General features: G+C 38.4%; 2 protein-coding genes across 2 annotated transcripts; both read right to left on the bottom strand.

Annotated features, from left to right (window-relative positions):
• Nucleotides 1-345: 345 nt before the first annotated feature.
• Nucleotides 346-5,667, bottom strand: tmem165 (transmembrane protein 165). The gene is made up of 6 exons (XM_029429156.1): nt 5,337-5,667; nt 4,164-4,389; nt 3,883-4,058; nt 2,926-3,108; nt 2,602-2,707; nt 346-2,178 (listed from the first exon to the last, which is right to left on the bottom strand). Exons 1-6 carry the CDS (start codon nt 5,487-5,489, stop codon nt 2,102-2,104), a joined length of 921 nt encoding a protein of 306 aa, XP_029285016.1. The 5' UTR covers nt 5,490-5,667; the 3' UTR covers nt 346-2,101.
• A 2,533-nt stretch (nt 5,668-8,200) lies between these two features.
• Nucleotides 8,201-11,367, bottom strand: srd5a3 (steroid 5 alpha-reductase 3). Its single transcript, XM_029429751.1, has 5 exons — nt 11,088-11,367; nt 10,753-10,904; nt 10,389-10,574; nt 9,704-9,829; nt 8,201-8,888 (listed from the first exon to the last, which is right to left on the bottom strand). Exons 1-5 carry the CDS (start codon nt 11,309-11,311, stop codon nt 8,629-8,631), a joined length of 948 nt encoding a protein of 315 aa, XP_029285611.1. The 5' UTR covers nt 11,312-11,367; the 3' UTR covers nt 8,201-8,628.
• Between the last annotated feature and the right edge of the window lie 779 nt (nt 11,368-12,146).

The following is a 12,146-nucleotide window of genomic DNA, read 5'->3' as shown; positions in this document are numbered from 1 at the left end:
CAAGGATGGAGGATTAATTTGTGTGGTTCTTTACATCCACTACTGTCACCTGCTGGTCAGTTTTATGTTAAGTGACATTTTTTAGGCTGCAGTTTGAAGCTTTGACTGGAAATGAATTTAGATCAGACGTTACACGCTCAGAAAGGATGAGGAATAGACACATTGTTTCATTAATCATTCCCTCACTGCATTGTAATTCATGAATAAATGCTGAAAGCGCTACACATGTGTGCCTTGCATTTATTTCCTGAGCCAAACCAATCAAACATTAACACACAACCATTTAAGGCAAATGTATCAATCGTTTGCTCCCCGTTAAATTTGAGAATAAAACTGTAAAGAAAAGTCTGTTGATGCGTTTATTACTTGTCCACTAAGCTCAAAACAGCACACATTGGATCAGAAATCAGACAACACATGAAATATTTTTATTGAGCAATTTAGATTTATAGGCATTTTAACCAACCTGTATCACAAACAGAAGTATTTCACAGCTGGGCACAGCCTGTCAAATATTGACAATGCAGTTTGAGCCTGTTCACTTAAAAAAAAAATATTTCTATTCCTTGTTTATGGTTACCTCTCCCACTCTTTCTGTTCTTACAGTACATGTGCTTTAAAAAGGAAAGAAAATTAAGCTAAATAAATAGATACCACTTTAAATAAAAGGTGAACCATAGGCTTGAATAACAGTGCCGTGTTCTGGTGTCGCTGTAGCTACAACACAGCTGCTTATGGCAAAAGGAGTGACTTATACTTGTTAGTAGGATAAATCACATGGTGGTAACCGTTATTTATTCTGTACCTGATTGATTTTTTTGATTTGGGGCGGCAACAATAGAGGCAGCAAAGTTTGTACATAATGGCTTTAAAAACACTGAGGAAGAGTTAATCTGTGGGAGAATCTGAGCGGAGTACTGGCCTTTCTTTAACCCGATCCCCGTTTTGTTTACCATCAGCACCCAAAACTAGAAGCAGGAAATATGAAGTCCCCTGATCAATATTTCCAATAAGTGATTTGTATTTTTGAAGAGGTGCACATAAGCTATTTTCAGCTGTGATGTAGCTCTAGTCCAACATGGGTATGGCTACACCTGGATGCAGAGGTATTCTAGTGGTTCATGTCTCCTTAAAAGACTGCTCCTATGTAAAACAGAATAATAACTGAGGGAAATATTTCAATGATGCCTCTCCCTCAAATCAAATCTAAAACTTAAATCAGATCTCAAAAACAGTTTCTAAATGATGTACTGTTGGTTATTTTTTCTTTCAGTGTTTACCTCACACTGGGAAATTACAATATTACATAAAGTAGGCCCTCTTTTTATGCATTGTGGCACAAAATGTCACCCAGAGAGGAAGATGGCACAACCCCCGCTGGAGCAAACTGGCAGCTTGGTCCACTGTCACTAATCTGTTAACCGTCACATGACAGCACCTGGGCTTGTGTCAAAGAAAACAAAAAAACAATTAAACATTTAAAAACAAAAAAAGGCAAAATATATATTTTAATGGACTTAGTGTTTAACTGACAGCTGAGTGTTGAGGGGAGTACTGCATGTCAGGCTCGGCTTCTGAGCCTCAGAACCTTTTAGAGAAGGCTCGGCTCAGTAACAATCAAGTCTTATTTCGCTCACACACCTTGTGATGAGAATACAGCTCTTATAGAGAGCTACAGTCCTGCCCCCGCTCCAAGCTAGCCTCTCTAACTCAAGGTTTACTTCCTATAGAAGTCAGACTTTCTGAAAGGTTTCCTGGGCTTTCTGTTCTAAGTTTAATGTGTATCTAACTGCTGTACTTGATGAAGATAAAACATTTACTACAAGGCTTTGATGTGCACTACTCTTAGACTTTTGGGAAATGTTATTTAATGGTAGAAAAATCATGTTGAAGTGTTCAACCCCCACAAGAAAAACCCACTGAGCTACAGACTGTGGTGCAACGGGCTAGCGAGGAGATGAGGACGGGACTCTGGCTTTCCGTTTCGCCTGTCACACTGTGTGCTGGACACATACAGAGTTAAAACTACAGTTTCTCTAAAGCAACGTAACCACATTTTACAAGTATGTACAGAGAAAAAACCTGAAAGTCTTTCTTCCAATTAAAATCCAGCGTCTGGCTTGATGAACAGGGCAGAGAAGGCGAACGCCAGAAAAACAATTCCTCCGATGATTGTAACTATGGAAACAAAGTATTTAATTATGGAGTGGAATATAAAGACAATTAACCAACGTATACTTTGTCCTACAGATCAAGGGAATTTTAAACAAGTGTTGGGTCATTCACTAATATGTAGTTTTAGGAACACATTTAAAAAAGAAAGGAATTAATAAAACAAGAGAAAAATAAGAAATCTTAAAATCTGATCAACAAAATGTGCACAGACCTCCACATGATTTGTATCTTTCTCTAAACTAAAAAAAATTATCTGACTTTGAATATGTTTTCCAAAGACCAAGATGAACTGTATGTGTCTCACTGAGCCTGAAGTCATTAGCACTGATAAACCAAACTTGGTCTTGATGCTCGCATGCGTAAAATAATGTTTGAGCTGCTGATTGAACAAATCTGCTTTTGAAAATCAAAAACACACAATCTTACCTGTTCTGACAGATATTTTCTGGGCGATCATTCTCCCTCCTACCACAGCCAGTCCTGTACACATACAGTGTCCAAGTGTACCACCCACTGCAACTCCAAATGGATCCTGGGAATTAAAAAAAAGAAGTGCCTTTCATGTTGATGCTTAAGACATTTATACATCGTCTTCCCTTAATATTTCTTAATCAGTGCATCAACACAGCATTGAGGGGCATTTGTTGTTTGTGGAATGGCTCAAACTCAGAACGCTGTATACTGAGAGATAAGGTATTAAAAAAAGTATTTAAGACACCGGAGTCTGCCTTAAAAATAAATGTGACAAACCTCCCGGGCGGCTAGAATAATGGTGGTCAGCTGCGAGCGGTCCCCCCACTCTGCCAGGAAGGTGAGGGTGAGAGCCTGGATGAAGATGGGGGAGATTATGCTGTGCCACTTTCCCTGAGGCATGGCAGTCCCTGATCCAGCCTCCACATCTGTAGTCCCATTGACCATCTTGGACCGCTGGAGCTGCACAGACAACACAAGACAAAGTTGACTAAAACACTGGATGTAATGCTCTATTCAGATATTGAAATACGAGTACTTTCGTGACTGTATCATGTTTCACTCTCTTACACAGTACATGTCACTAGACACAGAGATGAATGTCAGGATTCACCTGCTTTATGTGACACAGTTTTAGATTTGACTAGAGGTTTGAGTAATAATCTGGGAAACCTTTGGTTCAATCTACGGCAGAGTGCATGTGCTTCAACAGTTGAACTTTTATGGTACAATTTCAGATAAAATAAAAAAACTTCTGAGATGTGGCCATCTATAAAAGAGGATTACCCGGATATAAATAAGTATTTATGACAGTAATGAGATGTTAGGCAAACTTCACTATAACCTATAAAAAGCTACCTATAAAAGATGTGATTGAAACAGCCATACAGCCTGATGATAAAAATACCTTGGACTTTGTATTAAAATCAATTTCACGCTTAAATCTTCACACTGACACATAAAAGGCATTTTTTCCTTGCATTTGCAAGTAAAACAATATCTTCAACACCATAACAGAACTTTCCTGGTGACAAAGTAATATGAACCATCTGTAATCAGTGAGTAAGAGAAACAGTGCTACTAGACAGAAACAGGACCCACGCTGTAGGTGTTTATGTGGATGCTTATATAAATGATGTATGCTATTTTACTTATTAGTAATGACTTAAAGTCACCCACTTGATCCACGGGGGGTAAAAGTGTCTTTCTAGGTCTTGAAGTAAAACCTTGGCTCACCTCTTCATCCTTCTTCTTGATCTCTGCCTGCACCTCCTCCAGCTCCTCCTGGCCTTCATCTGGACTCATTCTCAGCCCCTCTCGCAGCATACGTATACCAAAGATGGCAAACAGAGCGGTGGACACATAGTAAGTGTAGATTCTAGGGATGATGGTGGTGGCATAACCAAACAGCACTGGGGGGATAGATACAACAATTATTACATTATTATTCAGCAAAAGGTGGAGAATAACTCCACATTACACTTGCATGCAAAACCAGAATATCCACTTTTACTAACCAGAGAGACAAGTCATCAGTCCCAGGGCCAGCATGGCACCAGTCAACACGGTGAGACGGTTGTAACGCATGGCCATGATGGCTGCAATGAAAAATGTCTTGTCTCCCAACTCAGAGACGATGATGACAGAGATGGAGGCCACAAAGGCATGGATGAAACCCAGGTTTCCTTTGCCGGAGGCATCTTCAGAAACTACTGGGCCTATTGGATGGGGACTTGAGGCTTTCTGCAAAGAAAAGCAACACAGTAAAACACAGTGAAAGTCAGCTTGGTTACAAACAGTTTCTAAATAGAGGATACATTTGTTTTGTCTGTAGAATACAATAACTGGGTTCTGCAGTTTCACTCACTACAAGGAAACCACTGAACACACATCCTTTTTGAGCCTTTGGTTGAGTGATTTTTGAGTAATTGAAGTTCTGGGCTCATAAAGTACAGTGTGTGCGCTTATATTGATATTTGCTTGTTACAACATGTTATGTGTATTTGTAAACATAGAGACACTTTTGTTGAGACGGTCATGAATGCAGGAGGGTTGATGTGGTGAATACCCAACGAAAGGAAACATGTGGACACCCTTACATGGACACTATTTATGCATTCATCTTTTAAGGAGTGGATGGGAATCTAACAGTAATATGGTTGACATCTGACAAATCTACTTAACCTGTCATGTTAATACTGTTATTTTTTATTTATCTTTAAGTCAATCCTCACCTATTTTACTTTATTAATATGTGTATTTCTTCTGCCTGGTGTTGTGCAGTGAATTAGGTTGTTGGGCTTTCTATGATGCAGTGTTGTGTTGTTGAAAATGTGAAATTCAATCAGCTCCAATTTACACAAAATAAATAAATGTGCAAGTCTGTCCAGGGGCTGCATGCTTTAAGAACATTATTAACAAAACTAGTTTATGCATTATGCACGCTATTGATAAAACCCCTAAGTTTCTCGTCTTATCTAACATGTGCTTGGCTTGCCATATCTAACAATTGAAGCACTAACTTTACCCAATTGAGCAACACCCGGAACACAATGTGATAGGTATCTCAGTTAGCATGTGCAGGCTAGCTCGGGGGCGCTAGCAAGCAGTGGCAACACCGGCGTCAAAAACTCGGTTTTCGACCGACGACGATAAGATTTAATTGGTAATAATGAAGTGAATGCTTTTACCTCTTGTGGGGGTTGCTCTTGGACTGGTTTGTGCTCCTCTGGAACGGCAGCCACTCCGACCGACAACAACAACACGGCGGCGGAGAGCAGAAACAAGACGGGCATCACATTTCTATCAGCCCGTCGGTGTCCTCCGCCGACCAAGAGAGGCATTATGGCTTCCAAAATACTGACTAGAGACAAGTTAGAGCTTTAATTTGTCTTCCGTTAATCACTTAATATCAACGGCAATAACCCTGACTAACTTCATATTAACCACCTAGCTATACAATTCGAGGAACTCCTCGGTTCTCTTTATACATCCATGGGTAATACACGTCACGATCACATTTAGAATCTTGCTACCGCGTTCAGGACCAAACGACGAGCGGTGATTGGACCGTAAACAGAGTGACGTACACAGGGAAGCTCAGTAATTGGACAGTCTCCTTGTCGGTCACAATGTCAGGCTGAATGTACTTAAAAATGAGTTCAATGCTTGAAAGGGGGAAAAAGCGATCAAGTTTTCATGATAGGTTGATTATCACAGTCATAAAATACACTCATTTAAAAGACTAGAGCTTAAAACAGGTCAATAACATTTACACAGACAACTCAGCATTATCATCATCACTACTTGTATATAATAAACTATATTGTTAGAATAACATATCAATAAAAAGAATACATACCAGAATACAAACAAAGTTACAAAATTATAAGGCAGTAGAGGAGACAACACTAAGACTGAGATTGACAAAAAGAAAATTCAAATGAATATAAAATACATTAATAGGTTGGTAAACACAGCATATAGAGAAAATACTTCACTGGTAGATGAATAGGTTATTGAGTGTCACAGGTTATTATAATAGTATAAAATAGAGTCCTTCAAATAAGGAGATGTAATTTGCCCATTTAACCACATTTATCCACCTGTTAGGTGAGTCTAGAAGAGAGGCCGCCACAATACCCATCTGAGAACCACTTCCTGGTCGGTGGTAGGCTCACCTTCCATTCTGTGACTATATGCTTTCTCCCCAGCATAAGGGGTGTCTGCACCCAGTCTACATGTACTGCAGGGAGGGCTTTTAGAGGGAGAGGATCACCCAGAACAAACAGGTTTGGGTAGAATGGGATTACTAATTTAAGAATCAGTTTGATAAATCTATTGACTGAGATTATAGACCAGAGTGTTTGTATAACCGGGCAGGTACACACCATATGGAGGAGTGTACCAATGCTCCCACCACACTTCCAGCAATTCAGGCGTTGTAACCTTGAGATGATTTTGATACCATGGTCAAAACTGCGCTAATCTTTTTTTGTTGTAGCCATTTCTGATTTATTCTGATAGCGACAGAGAAAGGAAAGGACGGGGTGAGAGGATTACACGAAGCAAAGGGCCCTGGGCCGCTACGGCAAGGTCTCAGCCTAAAAAGTGCACATGCTTTACCGTTGAGCTATGGGGGACACCCACACTGCACTAATATTGTTCTAAGTTCCCCTGACATTTTGTTACAGTTCTTTAAGATGTTCCATTATCCCTCTGTTAGTGAGAGTTTGAGAGATCGGTCTCCAAGGCTGACTTCAGATTAAAGCTCTTACTATTAGAATCTTTAAGCAATTTAGTAATATTTTAGGCTTTAAGGCCTGTACCGAATACCTTAACTATATAAGAGAGAACATCAGAAATTGGAGGGGCTGTTGTAAACCTAAGGTTTGAGATATGATGTGTAATTTAAAGATATCTCCAAAACTGCTGTTAATAGAGGCCGAACTGCTCTGCCGTGAAGGTTTTCTGTCCGCCACTATAATATAAATCCCCCAGTACAAAAATACCGTTTGTACACACTGTACACATACACTGCTTAAAAATTAACGTTTTTTTTCTATATGTAATTTAAGAGTCCTCTGGACAGTGAAAAGTAGTTAGATGTTTAAGTTTCAACTGTATGTCTTTATTCTGTGTATGTGCATTGAGATTAAAGGAAACCTGAGTCAAATTCCTTGTATATGTTCACATACTTATGAAATGTTTATTCAGTGGTTGCGAGATATAAGAACCTCTTTACAAATCTGAATCAAAAGTGATTATTTTACAATACATATTTAAATACAAAAATGCATATGCTCTGTACACTTTTTCAATTGCAATAATCTTAACCAGGTTCAATTACAATCAATTACATCATTATCTAATGTAGTGGAATTCTCAAATCCTAGTGCAGACTCCAAATATATACAAAATACTTAATCAAAAAGGTTTACAGAAAGCAATAAACATGAAAAAGATTTCACTCCTTCTTCATTGGGTATAAGTGTCAGTGTTTCCCCTAGGTTTACTGCTTTGGAGGGGACTGGGGGGATTGCGTGCGCGTGCGTGGCGCGGGGAGATTGTGTGCGCGGCGCGGTTTCTATTTAGTTCTCCCCTCTCCTTTCTTCCGCTCTGTAAGTGTGTGCGCACGTGTAGGTGTGCGTCAGCTGCGAAGCCCCGCCCTTCGCAAAACGGAAAGTGAAAAGTAGCGAAGTAGACAGTACAAACTGAAACGTGCACATAAATTAGATAAATAGCATAAGCATTATTTAATGAAAGAGCACCTCTCAATGTGAAAAGTGAGTTGTGAATAAAACATTTTTTATTTATTTTTTAATTCGAGAAAAAAACTACTTCCCAATGTGTACAACAGCAGGATATTGTTAAAAAATAAGCTTTGTTTCTCATAGTATAGTAACAATATACTTATGATATTTCTCTTGTTATTGCAGCCTTCGTTACACCAGGTAAGCTGGTATGTTGTTATGACGAGAACATTTTTATATGTCCCTATAACAAGAAAAATATTCAGTCAAAGTCTTATTTCTCCTTGTGTTTTAAATGGGCCTTTTTTTTTTTTTTTTAAATCAAAGAAACATTTAAAGCGTCCTTATTTTAACAACATAATTTATCTTATTATAGATAAGAGTTATAGCGAGATTCAATTGTGTGTTGTAATAGGGAAAATGTGTCATTATTATTGCATGAATGCATCTTATTATAACAAAAACAAGGTCCTGTGATGAACAAGTGATTTGTGACATATCTAATTTCTTCACATCAGTCTCTAAGAAACATCTCATCTCTCATCTGGTGGGACACTGTTCACTGTTGTCCTGTTGGCTATTGAGCATCTTCACTTGGTCTGGAGCACCTTGTCAATCAATGCTGAGAGTGAGGTGAGTTTTACTCCCACACCTTCAGATCCTCAGACATCTCTGACATTTCTCTAAGACTTCACAGCAACACAAAACCTAAGACACCAATGAGACCCACTCATAGCACAAAAGGAATAAATGCTTTTCTATGCCTTGGGTATGACTCATATTTGCTCATATAAAGTTCATGACAAAGTTGTGCTGCCAGTGCTTGATTGAAGAGCACATATAGCACAACAAGCCACCAGGTAAGAGACAAGCCTCCAAAAACCAAGCTCAGCGAGACGTAGATCAGCAGCTCAGCAAAGTAATGTGGGCATGACACCAGCTCGAACCAGCCTCCCTCTGGCACTCTGTGAGCCAGCGTCTCCACTGTTCCTGAAAGACACCACAAGAGACAACAAACAGAAAATACATCAGTCCCCATGTAACTTATGTTATTATGCACATGGTTATTATGTATCTGTATTAAGTTAACCTGTGGAGAATCATCCCTAACTTTACAGTAACCTCAGCTTTACAGAGCTTTCTAGCCTCTTTTAGGCAATTGTTTTGGTTTTCTGCTCTACAACTTGCTCTAAACAACCTTATTTACAGCAGCAGCTGTTTACACTGTATGCTACCTGCTCAAAAACCCCAAAGAGCAGACAGAAGCATTTAGTGACAAGCTGGTGAACCTAGTGGAGCAGGAATTTCTCAGGAATTGTTGGAGACCAAATCAACCATCAAATGATGATAATGCTGAGTTGTCTGTGTCTGTTGCATGTGTAATTACCAAATGTTTTCAGTTCCCCATAACAACTTTATAAAGGTGATAATATGTCAATGTTGTGTTTTCAGGCTGTTCTATAACCCAAACTAAAATAAAAAATACTAAACTAAAAAAAATGCAGCTTTAGCCTCCACTTTTGAAATCAATGTGCCGTTTTAAAGGAACAATAACCCATTATATTGACAATGTACACTGTAATTATTTTTATTATAAGCACTTCAAGTCTCTGCAAACGTTTTTCTGTAGCATACCATCTGAAAAGAATGGAAACAAGAGGTTGTCTGTAGTAGCAAAATCACTGACATAATCTAATAATTATGTTGCATTGGGAAATGGTCAGCAGTATTGTATACATAATTTCTCTTAAAAAGGCTCAAAACACCAAGAATCAGGTTTTAAGCAAACAGTTGCACAAGCTCACCTGACTTTCCAGTGCGAAGCCTGGCCAGCAGGACCATGGACTGATGCTGCACCACTGAGGCTCCAATGAAAAGTACATTTCCAGCCACATGAAACCAGTCTAGCTGAGAGAGGAGGGTTCCAGTCCCTAATAAGAACAACACAAACATCAAAAGCATTATTCAAAAGTATATTTTTCTGACCTTTTGACAGTTTTCTTTGTTTTACAGCCTGATGTTAAAAAAGACCATCAATTAATTTATGGTCTTGCACCACCATCACTTAAACAATGTGTGTCATTCTGCAGGGCCAATGATTGGGACACCAGGGCATCAGCCAGAGGTGTCTGGTGGCAAAACTTAGGAAAACTGCTTTTGGACACTTAAAAACATAGATCAAGACAAACATGTGATAACTGAAACTTTGTATGAAACTAACATGTAAATGGATACACTTTGTATGACATTGTTTTATATGTGATGCAATGTTTGTAAATTTTGCAAACTGTTTACCTTTTAATGTTTGCATTGTTCTTTATTGTTTTAAAAACAAATATCTTCCTGCTCAAGGCCCACAGATTTAATAAGATATAGCTAACTCTAGCTTAGCGTTTGTATTGTGCATGGCCCCTGTTAAATAAACTAATAAACTAAAATACCACATAGCAGAATAAGTGAATAGCCAACGTAGAAAGACTACAGTTTAACCTTTTCCAAAACGATCCGAGCAGAGCACCGTCAACCCCAGTACGATGTAATAGCACACACCGAACACATACTGCACCAAATGTATGGCTCCATCAGAGAAAACACTGACAAACAGGCACTCCAGCAGCCTCCTGAGGGAGTGGACGAAGAGCAGCAGCTGCACCAGCAGAGAAGACAGCTGTGGGACTAAAGACAATATGAATACCATGCCAGTGTGAATCAAACAGGAAATCACAAGCTTTATTTATATATATTATTATTATATATATAATAAATATAAATATAAATATATATATATATATATATATATATATATATATATATATATATATATATATATATATATAAAAGAAGAAGAACACACCTTGACTGTCGGTGCTTGGTACACCTGTCACAATGTCTAATATTCCAGTTAGCCATGATGGGTATGACTGATGCCGAAATATGAAGTTCAGGTAGAAGCCCAGAAGAATGCCATTCCAGCCAACAGAGATGGCATAGAAGTGCCAGAACCACCTGAAACATAGCTTTTAACTAAATTAACATGTACACATTTGAGTTTTTCCAGGTGTAATCAATTAAAGTAACCCCTAAAACTTCTGTTAAAAATATAAAAAATGTATACATTATATGTTATGTATTATAAGTTATAATCTATTTCATTACAGTTTGTGGAGTTGTTTTCTAAATGACAGTTACCTTTTTGGGACGTCAAATGCACGCAGCCAGTCGTCTCGTTTGAGGTGTTGTTTTGTTTTTCCGTACCGAATAAGATCCTGAAATAACAAGTAAAGACGCCATGTTTCACATTTTCTCGGCAGGTTTGGTGAGATTTTGTGAGTACAGAAAGCAACAAAAAAACATAAAGCCAGAAAAGACCATAAAACGTCAGTAAAGCTCAAGCTAACTGAGCCCCAAGTCATTTTCCAGATCTGCCGGACACAACACCGGTGTTGGCAATGTTTTGTGCGACGCAGAAAAGAGACCGTCGGAAAACGGTCACAATAGTTCCGGAAGAAATTAAAAGCAGGAAATTCCAGGTAATTATTTAATCGTAATAATTTACGTATTTACCATGTAATTGTGTGAAATACGTAATACTCAGCGTCCATGAGAAGAGATATTAACCTCGCATTCTGACTTAGTAAACATTGTGGGGAAATGATACAGCAGGTGGCAGCACCTGAATCTCAGCACAGGACAAGTGGAGCCACCATGAGAGCATGGACCAGATGCAATACATTTCTACATATAAGGCGCTGTTAAACTCATGTTCTCTTAAAACCGAGTTTAATAATAACAGCTGTTGTTTTATGTAAAACCTCAGTAGCTATTCATCTAACATAAAAAGTGTCATGACCTTTTCCTCTCTAAACTTGCATCAGTTTGAATTTGAACATACAAAGTTGATTGCAACAATGGCACAAGTAGTCAGATTATGGCTGCATCTAATCATTACACAACTGATTATTATTAGAATTTTTCAAAGCCCAAGTTGACTTATTCAAACAGTTTGTTTTGTCCCACCACAGTCCTAACCAAAATATATTATGTCTACTATCATACATGACCAATAGCCTACTAGTCACATTTAAGAAGCATATATCATTTAGGCTTGATTGATGACTTAAATGAAAACAGTTGCTGGTTAATTTTCTGTTGATATCCTACAAATCAATTCAGCTCTTATTAAGATTTTTTACATAAGTAACAGTAATGTTACATATTCAAGTGACTGCCTTCAACATTTAACTGAAG

Source organism: Cottoperca gobio, chromosome 4 (assembly GCF_900634415.1).
Source record: "Cottoperca gobio chromosome 4, fCotGob3.1, whole genome shotgun sequence".
In the NCBI taxonomy this organism is placed as follows: domain Eukaryota; kingdom Metazoa; phylum Chordata; class Actinopteri; order Perciformes; family Bovichtidae; genus Cottoperca; species Cottoperca gobio.
Note: the sequence above shows the minus strand (reverse complement) of the source record. Positions and strands in the feature narration are given on the sequence as shown.

Excerpts from the sequence above, each read along its gene's own strand:
- srd5a3 (XM_029429751.1), bottom strand. The coding sequence starts at position 11,311 with ATGACTTGGGGCTCAGTTAGCTTGAGCTTTACTGACGTTTTATGGTCT. Across the intron at positions 10,905-11,087 it reads GCATTTGACGTCCCAAAAAG|GTGGTTCTGGCACTTCTATG; the intron begins GTAACTGTCATT and ends GCTATGTTTCAG. Across the intron at positions 9,830-10,388 it reads CTCGGATCGTTTTGGAAAAG|GGACTGGAACCCTCCTCTCT; the intron begins GTTAAACTGTAG and ends TGTTCTTATTAG.
- tmem165 (XM_029429156.1), bottom strand. The coding sequence starts at position 5,489 with ATGCCTCTCTTGGTCGGCGGAGGACACCGACGGGCTGATAGAAATGTG. Across the intron at positions 3,109-3,882 it reads TCAAGAAGAAGGATGAAGAG|CTCCAGCGGTCCAAGATGGT; the intron begins GTGAGCCAAGGT and ends TTGTCTGTGCAG. Across the intron at positions 2,708-2,925 it reads TTATTCTAGCCGCCCGGGAG|GATCCATTTGGAGTTGCAGT; the intron begins GTTTGTCACATT and ends TTTAATTCCCAG.